Source organism: Chiloscyllium punctatum, chromosome 49 (genome assembly GCF_047496795.1).
Source record: "Chiloscyllium punctatum isolate Juve2018m chromosome 49, sChiPun1.3, whole genome shotgun sequence".
Classification (NCBI taxonomy): domain Eukaryota; kingdom Metazoa; phylum Chordata; class Chondrichthyes; order Orectolobiformes; family Hemiscylliidae; genus Chiloscyllium; species Chiloscyllium punctatum.
Window position 1 is genome coordinate 40,346,823 of NC_092787.1, and position 18,358 is coordinate 40,365,180.

The 18,358-nt window shown below is 42.4% G+C and overlaps 1 protein-coding gene across 7 annotated transcripts in view; it reads right to left on the reverse strand.

Moving 5' to 3' along the window:
- LOC140469619 (glutamate receptor ionotropic, NMDA 1) overlaps nucleotides 1-18,358 on the reverse strand; it is a 177,533-nt gene that overhangs the window by 30,613 nt on the left and 128,562 nt on the right. For all 7 annotated transcript variants that reach the window (XM_072566301.1, XM_072566302.1, XM_072566297.1 and 4 more), the window contains 6 exons: nucleotides 16,004-16,116; nucleotides 15,023-15,171; nucleotides 13,799-13,956; nucleotides 11,549-11,710; nucleotides 5,992-6,101; nucleotides 4,734-4,879 (listed from right to left, as the gene is read on the reverse strand). In XM_072566301.1, the coding sequence (XP_072422402.1) occupies nucleotides 4,734-4,879; nucleotides 5,992-6,101; nucleotides 11,549-11,710; nucleotides 13,799-13,956; nucleotides 15,023-15,171; nucleotides 16,004-16,116 (838 nt within the window). The remainder of the gene's footprint in view (nucleotides 1-4,733; nucleotides 4,880-5,991; nucleotides 6,102-11,548; nucleotides 11,711-13,798; nucleotides 13,957-15,022; nucleotides 15,172-16,003; nucleotides 16,117-18,358) is intronic.

Below are 18,358 nucleotides of genomic sequence, written 5' to 3' on the forward strand. Positions count from 1 at the left end.
ATCGTTTGGATGATGTGTCAGCTCCATCTGCCTGCCATCTGTCCAGAGTCTGGTACCCACCTCTTGGGGACCGAATGTGACCGGTTGCCTGCCTTCGATGCAGTGGTCCTCTCACTTGCCCTGGCGCAGTTTTGATCACTTCAAGCAAGGTAAGGGAGGATGAACACTAAGGACTTATTGCAAGCTGGCAGCAAACTTCGGGAGGTCTGTGGAGCTGGAAGACCTCTCATAGAATCATAGAAACCTTACAGCATGGAAGCGGGCCATTTGGCTCATTGAATCCACACCGACCTTCCGAAAGAGCATCCCACCCAGACCTAGCCCTCTGCCTTACCCTGCCTTTCCCATGACCAAGCCACCTAACCTGCACATCTTTGGACAGTGGGAGGAAACTGGAGCACTGGCAGGAAAGACACGCAGACACAGGGAAAATGTGTGAACTCCACACAGATAATCACCCGAGGGTTGAATTAAACCCACATCCCTGGCATTATGAGGCATTAGTGCTAACCACTGAGCCACCATGCTGCCCTTCAATCCTACTATCTCCACATCTTGTTTTACAAAATAGAGGCACACATTTTTTTAATGGTGGATGCTGCTTCACTGCAGAAATCACTGAAGAACTCTTGAGTGGGCCAGGCCCAACCCAGTTTATTCCATTTCGGAGAGGTATCTGCTAACATATGAAAGGACACTGACGTTGAACTCAATGCCATGTATTGGGAAAGAGAACATTAGCTACTCCTATCCTTAGATGAAATCTAAAAATACCTGCTAGAAATGATCCAAGGTTAAATGTTGAAGAGAAAGTGTATCAGGATTGGCTGTGGTACCCGTTATGGTCAGGCAGCCACAACATCATTCACTTAACCATTGTGTCAGGTTGCTGCAGGACTGAGAGAGATAGCTGATATGGAGGCTCCCTTTCAGTTTCAGCACTGAGCTAAGGATCCATCATCTTTCTTAGATTTATGTACATGATCCCACACACATCTCAAAAAGGAACGTATTCTCTGCCATGCTGATTGAGGGAAAAGTATCAATCAGCAACTCTAAAATAAGCAATAACCGCTGTTTATGTTGTTGCATGAAAATTAATGAATCCATTTCAATGCAACAGTAATTACACACTGTTTTCCATAAAGTAACAATAAAGAAGAAATGGGTCCGGAAGTTACCAGAATGGTGCTGCGGTCTGTGGAATTACATCCCAATAAAAGTTGCAGCCATGTGGGAAGAAAAAAGTGTACTGAACAGATGGTGGTTCAAATCTGCTGTCGGTGATAGTTTAATACATCAGATTCTGGTTTGTACCCTGCACACACGTGACAAAACCACAGCAGCTTTGCAGTGAGTTTCTTTGGTGTCAAATCCTATTTGTTTGAAGCAAATCTTATCTCTAAACTTTCTGTGAATCTAAAAACCTGCAAATACTTGAAGTCACCAGGAGTGTTGGTAATGTGATAAACTTCTTAATACAAAACTTGTTCTCAAGTTTTAAGAGGTACTAAATAAAGAAAGCAACATATTCCCTTGATTACAGGATCAGCACTACCAGAAAGCACACAAATGTTCACTTGATTTCATCATTGATTTTTAAAACTCAACACGATTAACTATCCAAAATGGTCACTCCAGAGACTATCCTGGAAATCAACACCTCAACCTCTTCCACTTTTGTCTTGCACCAATCATACTCCTAGGGGATACCAGTAAATAGTCAAAGTACCAAGGACCACTGCAACAAATCTCCATGAACCATGGTGCTACTTTAGTCACTCTCCCACTTCATGTCTCTCAATACACTCTTTTTTTCCAAAATGGCAGCCAAAACTAGTTAGAACAGCATTTCTCTAAATCCTGCAAGAAGTCAGCTTCAAAGTCTGAACCCAGGCCAATTTGTAACTATTTCTTGAGCTAATATTCACAAACAGAAATTTGTTCAGTGCTCACAAGTAGAGGAACAGTCACTTACCTCTTGGATGCTCTTGACAGCTATTATGGAAATCACAGGAATCATTGGGCTCTCAGTTAAGCGTTACTCCAATATTAAATTGTTTGACCAGAACTCACCAAGAAAATGCATATTTAAGTAAAGTTCTAAATCAGGCCCTTTGGTGCCCACACTCTCACCTTTTGTGGTTCTGCCTCATCTGGAGGGAATAAAGGCCTTTGAATCAATGCAATACATCAATGCTTCGATCTTGGACTCTATATGACATATGGAAATATACACTAGACTTAAACATTGAGGAAAGGGGGAAACTACACTTTAACCAGGTTTTAAAGCAAATGCAATTCCATCCCTGACAAGATTATATTAGGACCAATTCTTTTGAAAAATCAGCAGCAATTTATCAATACACCACTTAGATTCTAATCTCATAAAGAAAGCATTCTTTTTTATCTAATGGTGAATTCTGAACCTGTGAAGAGAATTGTACTGTGCTGCACATATACAGAGTTATAACATTGCAGGGGCAGGACACATACAAAGTGCATTTTGCAAAGGCAGGACATGTACAGGGAACTTTGTAAGGGAAAGACACATACAGGGCATACATTACAGGGGGCAGGGCATGTATAGAGTGACAACAACTTGCATTTATATAGCATCCTAAACATAATAGAACATGCCAAGATGTTTTACAGGAGTATTATCGGACAAAACTTGACATTGATCCGAACAGACATGAGGCCAGATGATCAAAAGCTTGGTAAAAGAGGTAGGTTTTAAGGAGTGTCTTAAAACAGGAAACAGAGTCACAGAGAGTTTAGGACCTAGGCATAGCCTCCAGTGGTGAAGCAATTAAAATGTAAAAATACCTAAAAGGCTAGTATTGGGCTGGTGGAAATTACAGAGTTAAGGATGCTGATGGAGGGATGTGAGAAACAAGATGAGAATTTTAAAACGGAGACATTGTTTAACAGAGCCAAATTAGGTTAGAGATCAAAACAGAGAGAAGTGTGAACAGCTGTTTTATTTGATAATGGGTTATTACAGCATCTGCACGAGGGACACTGCATTTCTTGGTCTTTAAATGACCTAGTTTCAGCTATAAAGAACTAAAATTTGAAATGTGCAGATGACACAAAACTTGAAAACATTGTGAACTTCGAGGAGCAGAATGTAAAACTTCAAAAGGACAGGCAGGTTAGTGAAATAGGCAGGCAAATGAAATTTAATGCAGGAAATTGTGAAATTACTCATTTTGGTAAGGAAAATGAGGAGATACAGTATAAAATGAATGGTACAAATCTAAAGGGAAGGAGCAGAGGGACCTGATTTTAAATTAGTGAAAGTGGCAGCAAAAGTTATTAAAATGGCATTCCTTGTCCCGCAGAAAATTGTGATAAATCTTTATAAAGCACTAGTGTTGCCTCAACTGGAGTATCATAACGAATTCCAGCTATTATATTTTAAGAATAATGTGATAGATTTAGAGTGTGTGCAGACAAGATTACAGGAAAGGCTGCAGTTATATCCTTTATTTAATTACCTGAATAAATCAGAGAAGTTGATTAAGGATGTAACAAGTAAGGGAGTTAAAGAGAAACCAGTATATCAAGTATACTTACATGTCCAAAAAGCATGTGTACAGGCACCAGACCCAAGAGTTAACATGTGAGACTAGAACTGTGGGATCACATTGTGGGTAATGTATTAGCATGGATGGAGGATTGGTTAACGGACAGGTAGCTGAGAATTGGGATAAATGGGGCACTTGCACAATTCAGAAGAGGTTACTTGGCTGCAGAATCAAAAATGTGGGGCCACAGCCTTAAGATAAGGAGTCAATCATTCAGGACTGAGGGGAGGAGAAATTTCTTTACTCACAGGGTTTTGATTCTTTGGATTTCCTACCCAGAGGTTTATGGACACACTTTAGTGATTGGAACCAGGTATAGCTGGATCTAATTGACTATGAGATCCTTGATTGGGCCAATCAGGGAGCCCTGGCTGACAGACTGAAACTGGAGATTCAGTAGGTCTCCTCAGCCAAGGGACTGGCTCTGAGCTGGCTGGTCAGAGCCCATACATTGTGTACAAGTAAATAAAGGGTGACTTGGTGACAGGATACCAGCCTCTGTGCAGTTACTTCAGGCACAATAATTGAAATTTTGCTCTCAACAAGTTATGGAATATGTGAAAGGTATACAAAAGAAGAGACAGACGGTCAACCATGATAGTATTGAACGGTAAAGCAGTTTCAAAATCTGTATGGTCACCTCCAGCTCCTACTTCTTGTGTTCCTATGTATCTGAACTGGTTTTATTAATTGTAGAGAAGAAGGCTTGGAGGTGACTTGATAGAGGTATTCAAAATCATGAGAAACCTGCGAGAGATGTTTAAGAAGAAACTGCTCTCATTAACATAAGGATCCAGAACCAGAGGGGCATTGATTGAAGGTGAGTGAGAAAAGAACCAATTATCACATGAAACGAAACCTTTGTACACAGCGGAGTAGTTAAGATCTGCAATGTATTGTCTTGGAGTGTGGTGGAGGCAGATTCAATTATGGTTTTCCAAAAGAGAACCAGTGAAGCACCAGATGAGAAAAGGTTTGCAGAGCAATGGGGACTAGCAGAGAGCTAGAAAGGGGTTGGAAGGCTGATTAATTACAGGACAGAAGGTGACAATTCTGCAGTTTTTACCTAAGATTTAATATCACTAGTAGCACTTCAGTGATGTGATGCAGAGAGTTCTGGGACTTAATCCTAAAATATACCTGCAAATTCTTTCTCCAGACATTGACAGCAGCAAAAGCCAGCTGCATCTGCTTCCTTCGAGCATCTTTGTGCCGTTTGTAAGCAATTTCAATGAATATCAAAAATATTCCTGCAACAATCCCGCCAGCAACCAACATAAAGACACCTAAAAGACAGGAAACAAAGGAAGAGGTTCAGTAACAGGTGGAAGTGTTGATTCTTCAGAATGCAACACTAATAAATGAATCAAACTGCAATATGTGGCAAATCCATTTCCTTTCCCATCTGCACATGCCAGATCCATTCCCAACATATTAAAGAGCTCTAGTCAGCTATCTGGTAATCGCATTAAATAATTGGCAGAGTTGGCAGTATTGAACAAATCCTTGCGGTGAGATTTTCAGTCATAGTTGAGGCACTGTCTTATAAAAAACATGAAAGTGATTACAGATGGCAACATCCACTCATCAGTGCTGAATATAACTTGAACCTGAGCTCCCTGTCCTGTTAATCTCGAAATAGCCCTGCCTATCGCTGATGCGTCCTGTCACCATTCCTACTTTCACCAATTAGCTGGAAGATTTGGTCAACTCTTTGGAAAGATGGATATTAGCTCTTTTATGACAACAACTGATGCAAAGAAAACAATCAAGAAAGGCAAGCCTTTAGGATAAATGGAAACGATGCCATCCCATCGCTCCTATAGTAATGAGTGAAAGCAGTTGCTGTCCTATCTCCTGTCTTTGATTATTACGAATCACATTGACAGGGGAATGCTGGTCACCTACACCCTTATTGTACCTGCGTGGATCTTTTTCCTATAAAGCAGCACATACAGACGAGATAGAATTGATTACTGTACTGGCAATATGATTAAGAGGGGACTGAAAATTGATTCACGCTGAGGGGTAGCAGATTTAAAAGAGAGATGAGGAAAAATTCCTTCTCTCAAATAGTCACAATTCTCTGGAATTCGCTACTTCCAAGCTTCATGGATGCTGGGACATTGAGTAAATTTGAGAAGATAAATTTTTAATAAGTAACAGGTTGAAGGGTTATGGAGAATAGGCAGGTGGGTGGGGTTGGGGCTAAGATAAGATCAGCCATGATCCTATCATATGGTGGATCAGGCTCGAGGGTCTGAACTGCTTACTCCTGCTCCTAGTTCTTACATTTTTATGTTGGATCCTTGAGAATTTCAACTCTCAACTGCTCCTGCAAAACAACAAAATATGAAGTTTTCCATCAGATGTTTGGGTGGCTTGTTGGCACACTTACCTGCCATGTTTTCAAAGGTCAGAGTGGCTGGAGCATTGCTACGTGAGTCACACTCCTGATATCTAACCCAGGTCTTGTCCAGGTCCTCCATAAAACCATTTTCATGGAAACTGAAGAAAGATTTAAACAAAAAAGTAGTCAACAAACATTTTCAGAGGAACAGAAGACTGTTACAGGTGCTTCAAGGAACAGAGGGCTGTTCTTGGTGCTGGGTACATTGAGTTGTCCAGTAATGGCAGTTCTAGTGACCAATAGACTCGTAGACATCTTTGCCCATTCAAGAGAGACAACTGATTACATAGTTTGAGGGGCCATCACTCCACACCAGACATGTAGGGGCAGAGGTGGGGGAGTCAGTAAAGCCAGGAAACAGGCTTCCATGAACTGGACAAATGAATAACAGACACATACAACAGATGAGGCATAGGCCTATCAAGGAACGCGTCTGATTTACCTCCATTCATAATTAATAATAATACAGGCACATAGTAATTATGTTATTGGACAAATAATCCAGAGACCAAAGTTAAAATCACATCACGGCAACTGAGGAATTTAAACTGAGATATCAAAAACCAATTAAATTAAAATCTGATGGTTTTGAGTACCTAGAACCAATCAGATTGTAAAGAATTTAATACGGCATTTGGAAAATCGGAGAGAGCAGACTGCCATCTGAAGAGATAACAACTTTCAGATGTCAGAGAAAGCACCATCTAATTAATAAAGGTACCGCAGCGCTCTTAGTTAATATTCCCAACAGCAGAATTCACAGAGAGAGAGAGAGCATTCCTGACAGAAGAACTGACCCAACAATTCAAAAGGAGGAGGCATTCCTGAAAGCATCAATGGAAAGGCCAAGGAGCATTTCAGAAGGTGTATCCTGCTGTAGTTTTGAGAGACTAAATTTTATTGTTTTGTTATATAAGTGGGACTTGTATTTATTGAAACAGCATACTATTAGGATTTTACTTATTTACGAATAGTTACTTAAAGGGGAATTGTTCAGTTTATTAATGATTCTGTTAATTTGTTCACTGTTGGAGTTAGATAAATAAATTGTTACTTGTTGATTATAGAGTGAGTGAAAGGATTTTATTTCAGTTAACCAGTCCTTTATAACAGCTTGGGGGGGTGACAGCTAGGTTATACCATATTTCACACGTGTTTTAATGGATTATAAAGCAAGGTGAGCCTCTCTGGGTGTTTCGGTTTCAGTTATCAGACGGGGTTCGACCTCCACTTCCACTTCATAATACATGTATAAATCCTGGTTTGTTGCTTGACACTCGATGGTTAATGACTTGACAAATACAAACTATATGCTGTACCAGATTTGGTAAGCATGGCTAGTGAGATGATGATGTGGTATGGGTCAATCTCCATGTAGTATACACCTGGAAATGGTTTGCCAATGTACAAAGCTGTGACAAAGGGTCAGTTAGACTTGAAACGTCAGCTCTTTTCTCTCCTTACAGATGCTGCCAGACCTGCTGAGATTTTCCAGCATTTTCTCTTTTGGTTTCAGATTCCAGCATCCATAGTAATTTGCTTTTATGGAATGGTGTAGGTTAGATGGGCATCAGATTATTTTCACAGGTCGGCACAACATCGAGGGCCGAAGGGCCTGTACTGCGCTGTAAAGTTCTATGTTCTATGGTGCAAGTTATAACATTGCAACAGGAATTTGGATGACTACAAGTTAACAGAGGGAGGAATGGCCAAGAATGCATTAGAATAATCGAGTCTGGAACTAGGCCAGACAAATAAGAGGGCTTCTTCAGTAGATGAGCTCAGGCATGAACAATATTGGGTGATGTTACAGAGATGGAAATAGGTAGATCTGATAATGTGAATGTGTAGTCAGAATCACATATTGGATCAAATCTTGCCTTCCTAACATTTAATTGGAAGAAACTTATGATCATCCAGTACCACATGTTGGATAAATAGTCTGATAATTTAGCAACATGAAGGATCTGAGGGAGGTGGTGATGAAGTCGAACAGAATATTATCAGCATTCATGTGGAAACCAATATCACTGGATAATATCACTGAAGGGGAGCATGAGGATGAGAGTTAGGTAGGGACTGGAGATTTATTCTTTTGGGGATAGAGAGGTAGCGGGAATAGTTAGAGAATCCATTGTAAGTGATTCTCTGATCTCAATTAGAGAGAGACAAGAAGTCAAGAGGAATAAAGCGGGACTTTATCACATAGTGTCTGTGGCAAGCAGTTTCTGTATTGTAACAGGGAGGAATTCAATATCAGAGGTCCTGGAAAGATAGCACAGATTAAGTCAAAGATAACACATTCAGAACATTGTAGAGAAGTGGGAGGTTGTAGCTTGAGAACAGTGCCATGGAAGTCTGATTTCTTTTGAGAAGAGGAACGATGAAGCTTTCAAGCAGAGTTTGGGGCAATATCTGAAGAGAGAGAACAGTAAATAAAATGCTGTAAAATGGGGACCTGAAATGGAAGTTGCCTGGTGAGTAGTTTATTGTATCCACTGCTCTCAGTGTAGTCTACTGGGAAGACAAAATGCAGACTGGGCAACTGCTTTGCAGAACATCTACACTCAGTCTGCAAAAATGACTTCAAGCTTCCAGTTGCCAGCCATACAGTCATAGAGTCATGGAGATGTACAGCATGGAAACAGACCCTTCGGTCCAACCTGTCCATGCCAACCAGATATCCCAACTCAATCTAGTCCCACCTGCCAGCACCCGGCCCATATCCCTCCAAACCCTTCCTATTCATATACACATCCAAATTCCTCTTAAATGTTGCAATTGTACCAGCCTCCACCACTTCCTCTGGCAGTTCATTCCATACACATACCACCCTCTGCATGAAAAAGTTGCCCTTTAGGTCTCTTTTATATCTTTCTTCTCTCACCCTAAACCTATGCCCTCTAGTTCTGGACTCCCCGACCCCAAGGAAAAGACTTTGTCTATTGATCCTATCCATGCCCCTCATAATTTTGTAAACCTCTATAAGGTCACCCCTCAGCCTCCGACGCTCCAGGGAAAACAGCCCCAGCCTGTTCAGCCTCTTTTTCTTAACCAAACCCTCAATTTCTTTAGTCATCCAGCATTCCCTATACCTACCAGCCTTCCCTTTCACCCTGACAGGAATATACTTTCTCTGGATTCTTGTCACCATCTATTTTTCTACAGTCTATATTTTCCATATCCTTTTCCACAGCCATTTCAACAGCCCCCACCCTGTTACCTGGCCGTCATCTCTGCCTCGGGCCTGCTGCAGTGCACCAGCTAAGCTCAGCGCAAGCTGGAAGAACAGCATCTCATTTTCTGCTTGGGAACCCTGCAGCTCTCTGGACTCAATATCGAGGGCAATAATTTAAGAACCTTCTCCCATGTCCTCTACCCAACCCAGGCTCTGTCGTGATACAGGCTACTTTCAGCACAGCCAACCTATTTTCACCCATTGATTGTCCCATAAGCAACTTTCCTTTCTACCAAGCTCACCATCCCTTTGTCTGTTTAGCTGCTGTTTTCTCTCTTTGGGCTCCATCTCCACCTATCTTTTACTCCTTTACCAACCCCCATCCCCCACCTCCAACACTGCCCCACCTCCCACCTCACCTTTGTTACCAACCCCTGTGCCCTCACATCTTCAGTATATGTATAATCTTTTCCCTAGTTACAATTAGCTCTGAAGAAGGGTCACTGGACTGAAATGTTAAATCTGTTTTCTGCCTACATGCTGCCAGACCTGCTAAGTTTCTTCAGCAATTTCTGTTTTTCATCCAATTTCCAGTAGTTCTTTGTTCTTCATTTTTGTTTGATTCAGAGTTTAGTTGACAATGGGTTGCTGGGAGCAAGGATTGGCCTCATGTTCACGATGAATTGAGAGACAGCATTCAGAAAATTTGGGGAGAAACTAGACAACAATATGGATTCAGAATGTTGGCAGGGGACAAGCTGAACAGGAGAAGGGAGGAACCTCGCATAAAGCAGCAGTCCATGAGCTTCTCACACACTACTGTAGATGAAGGTTACGGAGATAGAGAGGGGGTTTTAAAAAAGTGGTTTGCATTAGAGAAAAGAAGCCAACATTTACTTTTCATCCTGGGTGGAATCAGAAACAAAATGGTTTTAACAGGCAGCAGCAGGATCAGGTAGTGATTTTGTTTTATGGTCCAGCAAGATCTGGTGTGAGTGGCAAACAGTCACCCACTGTATCAAGTCACATCTGTAACCCTTCAACATAAGGGAGTAGGGATAAAGTCTGGATGCACAGTGGCTCAGTGGTTAGCACTGCTGCCTCACAGTGCTAAGGACCTGGGTTCGATCCCAGCCTCGGGCGACTGTGTGAAGTTTGCACATTCTCCCCGTGTCTGCGTGGGTTTCTTTTGGGTGCTCTAGTTTCGTCCCACAGTCCAAAGATGTGCAGGTCAGGTGAATTGGCCATGCTAAATTGCCCATAGCGTTAGGGGCATTAGTCAGGGGTAAATATAGAGTGGGGGACTGGTTGGGTGGGTTACTCTTTGGATGGTCGATGTGGACTTGTTGGGCCAAATGGCCTGTTTCCACACTGTAGGTAATCTAATCTAGTATGCACTGGGGACTAGGGCATTAAACATAGAGGTGATGATGTGGTTGATCAAATCAGTTACAGCAGAAATGTTGTGATGAACAGAGGATCAAAGACATGGTGGTTGCAATGTTGCAAGTACAGTTGTAAGTGATGGGGGGGCTAGAGTTTTCCAGGAGGAGACAAAGTTGGGTCTTGAAAAGAGATTGGGCAAGTGATTAGATCTGGTTTCATTGATGACAAGATACAACAAGACCATGTGAAGTGCTACAGTCACAAACAGGAGTTGGGGAGTATACATGGAGGGAGATTCAGAGAGGATAAAAGGACAATGAACTCAGAGGAGAGAGAGCATGATGAATTGGTGTGATGGTTACAGTATGAGAAATTGTTCAGTACAGATCCTGAGGGTGGGCAGCGATGAAGACATCTCTGTGAGAAAATCTTCTGGTATTGGGTGAGTGATACAGAATGAGAGCTGACAGAGATTGAACAAAGTGAAATGCTCGTAGGAAGGGCAAGTGTAAGAAGTGCAGAGGGAGAGACCTAGGGTGACGTTTGGTGATAACACCCTCAACACCAGAGACACACCTTCTGGGGCAAATAGGGAGGGAGACTTCACTCAGTTAGAAAGTGTCCATTAAAGCCAAGTTGACATGTTCTGAGATAGCAAAGGGTTTATTCACAAGTGGAGGTGAGAGAGAGAGAGAGTCAGACAGGATTTGGGAGGGCAGGATGGGGGAGTGGTAGAGAGAGACAGAGAGGGACATCAGGAAATAGAGAAAGAGAGAGAGAGAGATGGGGGAGACAGAGAGGGAAAGTAAGAAAAATAATGTTTGATTTGAATTCAGACTGAGCTGAGCATGCTTATTTCAGTTGAAGGGTTTAGAACATGGAGGAGGGACAGTTAGATTGGAAAACAATGATTTATGTCAAATACTGATTTCTCCCAAGAGGGAGATAGTGCAACCACAAGCTGTGCTATTAGAATATTACCTCAATATAGCTAGTGACACAGCCTGTTTCCACGGACTGTCCTTCCGCATTCCAATCCCAAACCCCGATCGGAAAAACAATTCACCGGTGGTGATGAGGTCACACTTCTGGGACGCTTCAAACTCCAGCACAGCCGAGTCCCAGATGAATGCGTGCAGTTTCCTAGAATGAAACATCCTGTGATTAACTTTCACTGTATCTACGAAAGGATCTGAAGAGTGCAACAACATAGACAAATTCAAGGGACCAAAGTACTTTCAGGATTGCCACAGTATTATCTGTGGCCCAACATTTCAACTCCCCCTCCCACTCTGCCGAGGACATGGAGGTCCTGGGCCTCCTTCACCGCTGCTCCCTCACCACCCGCGCCTGGAGGAAGAACGCCTCATCTTCCGCCTCAGAACACTTCAATCCCATGGCATCAATATGGACTTCACCAGTTTCCTTGTTTCCCCTCCCCCCACCTTACCTCAGTTCCAACCTTCCAGCTCAGCACTGTCCTCATGACTTGTCCTGCCTGCCAATCTCCCTTCCCACCTATCCACTCCACCCTCCTCTCTGACCTATCACCTCCATCCCCACCCCCATTCACCTACTGTACTCTCTGCTCCCTTCTCCCCAGCCTCACCTCCCCCTTTTATCTCTCCACCCTGGAGGCTTCCTGCCTCTATTCCTGATGAAGGGATTTTGCCCGAAACGTTGATTTTCCTGCTCCTCGGATGCTGCCTGACCTGCTGTGCTTTTCCAGCACCACTCTGATCTAAACAGCATTTTCTGTACCAATCAAGATCAGTTTCATGTTTTGGCTGTTCCGGGATTAGATTTACCAATCACTTTACACTGAGCTTGATAACATGCAGTGACAGTGTGTTGCACATATTGGATGTAATGAGGTATCTTCACTCTCTGACCTTCTGTCTGCTGCTAACAAGACACATTCGTACAACAGAATCATTGTTTTCTTACAGATTATCTGCAATGAAAATTCAACTCAAATCCACCCTTCTTCAGATATAAGCTGAAGAATGTTAGATGATATGGCGATGCCAGCGTTGGACTAGGGTGTACAATTATAGTCCAACAGGTTTAATTGGAAGCACTAGCTTTCGGAGCGCTGCTCCTTCATCAGATGGCTCCTTCATCACCTGATAAAGGAGCAGCACTTAGAAAGTTAGCGCTTCCAATTAAACCTGTTGGACTACAATCTGGTGTCGTGTGAACATTAGATGAATTAGGGTGCATGGTCACATGGTTGGTAAAGAGATCTCTGGGCTGTATAAATCCTTCTAAATTGTGATTGATTTTCCTACAATAGCTGAAAGTGGGAAAAAAGTTAGACACCTATGCTGGTGTCTGAATCAATATTTATTCCTCAATAAAAATCACTAAAAACAAAAATGATCTGGTCATCTTCAACTTTCAGTTCTTGGGATCTTACCCTGGGTAAGGTGACTGCTTTGTTTCCTACAATGCAACAGATATTTCACTTCAATTGGGCTTCTGTGCCAGAGAAGTGCTTCGGGTTGTCCAGTTGTGAAGGATGTTACAGAAACTGAACTCTTTATGTGTACAGGAGGACGCCTGCTTGAGATTGAGCTGCTCATTCTTCTGGATCTCTGTTTAATACAACAGGTGCACACATGGAAAGGCCTATTCAAGTTATATTCTCATTTCATCTCAAGACAGGACGTTTCAACGGGCTTTTATGGATAATGATTCATTGAAACTGTGACATGAATTTTCCCCGTTTGTGTATCCAGTTGCTGCACAGGCAGTGATCAGTTAACATTGTGAACTCGAGATGGAATCTGGGAGCTTTCTAGACGGTGTAGTGAAGACCCTAAAGCCGGCCTGACAGGTAAACAACATATACCACATTACTCTCCAATATATACAGTATCACCTACTCAACACCCAGCTATCCACCATTGGTACCATAACAGTAGATCTTCAGAATCTTACCCCAAGTACTTCATTGTTGACCTTTAGACACTGAATTCCATCAAGCTGGGGGGCACCATTGCCATGCCTGGGCATATGTGCCCTGTGAGATATTTATATCATCAGCTCTTATAGTAACACCTCAAAAACGGCTTGGCTTGATAACTCAGAAAGGCTCAAGACCTGAAAATGAGTCTGTCTGATTTACAAAATGTTCAGGGCATCGGGGGAACACACCTATTACTTTGTATCACTAACAGCGGTCTAAGCAGGGTTAAACAATGTCTCAAAGGTTGCTGAGAGTATTACCCATCTCGCACAGCCTGGATAGCATCAGCTGCATTCTCATAATTGTGTTTCTCCATGTGCCGGTACATGGTGCTCAGTTCCACCTGCCTACGGAAGTAAATATCCACTGAGCTCTGCTTCACCGTAGCATAGATAAACTTATCAGAAGGATTACGAAGCTGTGAACAAAACAGAAGGTGGGTTAAAACTGCTGGGATTCATATTTCACATTCACAAGACACAGAGATGTAGGATATATTTTTAACTGGTCTCCCAGATATCAGCCAGCAAGTCAGAAATTGCACAATTTACACTTTCATTGCAAGTCTACCACTTAAGTGAGGAAAGCAGTCCCAGAGTGTGAAATGCTGAAATACTGCTGTAGATCAGAGTAAAATGGAAATGTTAACGGCAATTTAGTTTAACCCGTTCCACAATAATAATATCCAAAATATGGTGAGTATATGGAATAAACTGCCGGATGATGTGGTGGAGGCTGGTTCAATTTTAACATTTAAAAGAAACTGGATGGGTATATGAATTGGAGGGGTTTAGAGGGATATGGGCCAAATGCTGGGAAATGGGATTAGATTAATTTAGGATATCTGGTCAGCATGGACGAGTTGGACCGAAGGGTCTATTTTCATCTTGTACATCTCTACTCAATGACCATGGAAAATTAACAAAGGAACATTATATGAGCATTCATGTTTGTTGTTATTCTGGCTAATACCAGGCTGTTTCAGATATCGTGCCACAGCAAAACATGGGTCAAAAGAGACGTCAGGAAGAGGACGTGGTGTCACAGTGCACGTGCTCTTTCTTTCAGTTTGTCACTATCCAGTTCATTCTCACAAATATGTGCATGCATCAGAAATATTTACAGCTGCTTGCTCCAAGCTGTTAAAACATTCTGCAAATAATGAGTGGTAAATTATGACTTTCTGAAGACGCATTCCTCAAACTCATTCACTCCCTTTTGAAAGAAATTCATAAGTGAGGATATGTTTGTGATCTACACTGGATTCCAGCTTTCATGGTGGGAATATGGGAAATCCCAACATCTGGTCACAGAACCAAAGGAGCAAGCACGATATTTGTGTTAGGAGGATGCGTGTTGGATAAATCTTTGCTCAGCAGCAGATGCTGCTGCAATTCTAGGCTGTGACCATAGGGCGAGCTGTAGTTAAAGGATCTACCATATGCTGTTGCTTGTACTGCTCTTACATAACGTGAAATCTTTACCCTGGGATCGTTGATTCCAGTGATCCGCTCCTCAGGTCTGTCCAACACCAGAAAAGCTGCCAGGTTGGCTGTGTATGAAGCAACGATAATCATGGCAAAGCCAGCCCAAACCATGCCCAAGATTCGAGCAGAAAAACTCCTGGGGGCCCCTGGAAGATGTAGTTTGGAGAGACACCGTTTAGGCAAATGCAACTTCATTCTTTACCATCTCTCTTTGTGCTGCACTCTCTCGGTGTTGCTCAGACCTTCCACATCTCAACTTACCATCAGTTATTCCTGATATACAACCCTCCTGTAAATAGCAGACAGCACTCAACCCTGCCCGTAAAACGTCAGCCTTCTCCCAGCTGTATGGTTCTTCTCCCATCTCTTCGGTGAGTGTATGCCTTGGAGTTTAAGGGCAGGAGGAAACCACTCAACTCTGTACTGAAATTCAGTTTAAACCACACTGAACAGTGGCTCAGACTTGCCCTCCTGAACTCCACACTCCTTTACATCCTTATGCAAAAAAAGGTTCTGCTAAATTTAGTCTGAAAAGCCTTCAATTGTCTTAGGGTACAGAGTCTTAAAATTGACTCTGGATAATCTTCTAGAGGACTGTTCTCCAAATGAACTGTCGGTGATAACCAAATGAGAATCAAATATAGTTTTGTACAGAGGGAGTCAAGGCCATGTGTAATTTACAATTGAGACAGTAGTAAACAGATTGGATAATTTTTTTAAAAGGTACACATTTAAGTAAATCCACATTTTAAAAAGATGATTTTTATACATTAAAATTAGTTACATTCATACACATAGATAGTTAAAAAATATGTAGTAGTTACATATTAAATAGTAGTTTGAGAATCACGGGAGTAGAATTGGTTGGAACATTATGAAATACAAACTGAGGAACTTGGAAATATGTAACAAAGCCAGGAGAAGACTGTAATGACTCAGACTCTTTACCCTGCAGGGATGCAGCGATTCCCAGCTTACCTTCTCCGATTCCAGAGTTCAGCAGGACACCCCAGGAGAACCACATGGCTGAGGACAGGGTCAGCGCATCTTCCTCTTCCTCCTCACTGTTCACTTTAAATCGCCCAAAGGGACTGAAAGACGGAAGATACAGATGTTATAACTCCACATTTCATGGATTGCCAATTGATATTACAACCACAGGTTATCCTTTTGCAACTCTCCTTCCGCTTGAGCCTTGTCCATTAGGATGAAATATTGGAAATCTTTGATTCAAATTCACCATATACACGACAGCCACTACTTCTCAGTAAAATACAATTTGGCCAAAATGCTTTTGGGCAACCAACTGATGAATCAACTCTGATCTCAGTTACCTCAGACTTTTCAGCTGTAGGGATTATATCCTGATGTGGTTTCTTTCCATCATAGTGTGAGGTTGGTTAATATTCAGGTAAATGTAGGAGAGCAAGAAAATGGGGACCTACAGAAGAAGCGAGGTATGTGGGCATGGGATCATGATTACAGAGCAGGAGAATTGTGGGTAGGAAGGGGCAGTCATGGGGCTCAACATTATAAAATACAAAAGTTACAGTGGTCTTAAAGCCGAAACATATTTCTTATCAATGCAGTCAGTATGGACCAAACAGAGATAGATAGGTTCTTGAATATCAAGGGGATCAAGAGTTATGGGGAGAAAGTGGGAGAATGGAGTTGAGACACTTATCAGACATGATTGAATGGTAGAGCAGACTCGATGGGCTGAATGGCCTAATTTCTGCTCCGATGTCTTATAGTCTTATGGACCAGATGTCTGGACTCTTTAATAACTAAAATATTAAAGATAACTAGATGGGTTTCAGAGAGTGAAGCTCATTTCCTGACACAGGAAGTGGTTAGATGTTGCTTACAACAGGCTTCCTAAAAGTTCTTCAAGTGCTTTTGGAGATTAGAGGGAAATTTACCTCAGATTTTCTTAAAATGTGATTATTCCTGATTGCATCTCCTCACTCTTACCATTTGGTTCGTTATTTGTCCTGTATACCATCTCCTTTTGCCTTGTTCCAATAGCCCTTTTGTTTTGTATAACCTGTCCACATCCTATCGGATACCTTTCCCTCCTCTAATTGTGTAAAATATCTCACAACTCTAACTCTTTAAAGTTTAGAGAACATCATTGACCTGAAACATTGTCTGTGATTTAATGTAAAATGAACTTGATGTGGAGGAAGGAGTCTTCAATGGTGACTAAACCCCTGTCCTCGCCAGTGTGAAAGTCCACTGGATCAAACACGAATTACAGATGTGGAGTGGTGAGTGGCAGATTTCTCAGTCTATCAGGTGGTCTCACTGGTGAAATCCGACCAAGCCTGAAGTTTTTGGCCAATCAGAAGCCAGTGGCCACTGGGAGCTGGAGAACAAGGAACAAAGAACATTACAGCACAGGAACAGGTCCTTCGACCCTCCAAGCCTGCTCCGATCCAGATCCTCTCTCTAAACATATTGCCCATTTTCTAAAGGTCTGTATCCCTCTGATCATTCATGTATCTGCCTAGATACATCTTAAATGATGTTATCGTGCCCATCTCTACTGCCTCTCTGGCAACGCATTCCAGGTACCCACCACCCTTTGCATAAAGAACTTTCTGCACATATCTCCCTTAAACTGTTCCCCTCTCACACTGAACTTGTGATGCCTAGTAATTGAGACCCCACTCTGGGAAAAAGTTCCTTGCTGTCCACCCTGTCTATACCTCTCATGATTTTGTAGACCTCAATCAGGTCCCTCCTCAACCTCTGTCTTTCTAATGAAAGTAATCCTAATCGACTCAACCTCTCTTCATAGCTATCACTCTCCATACCAGGCAAAATCCTGGTGAACCTCCTCTGCACCTTGTCCAAAGCATCCACATTCTTTCGGTAATGTGGAAACCAAAACTGTATGCATGCTCCAAATGTGGCCGAACCAAAGTCCTATACAACTGTAACATGACCTGCCAACTCTTGTACTCAATACCCCATCCGATGAAGGAAAGCATGCCATATGGCTTCTTGACCACTCTAGATCTCTCCTGATCTAGAAGATTAATGGAAGACCCAGGCAGTGCAGCCATTTAGATTTGGGCTGATGAGAAGATGTCTGTTTCTTTTTGGGAGATAGTGGGGGTGGGGACCAAGGGGAGAAGGTGTTTGGATGCTGGAGGTAAGGCCAGTTTGTTGGCTTTCTGTCACTCCTCCAACTGTGCCCTGAACTGTACCTAGCTTGGTGGAGATTGATTCCCTATCCCACTGACATCCCCCTCCCAACCAAGTCTGTCAGGCAGGTCATCCTGCCAGACAGCAGCAACTTTACACTGCTGCCAGGAGCCAGGTGAC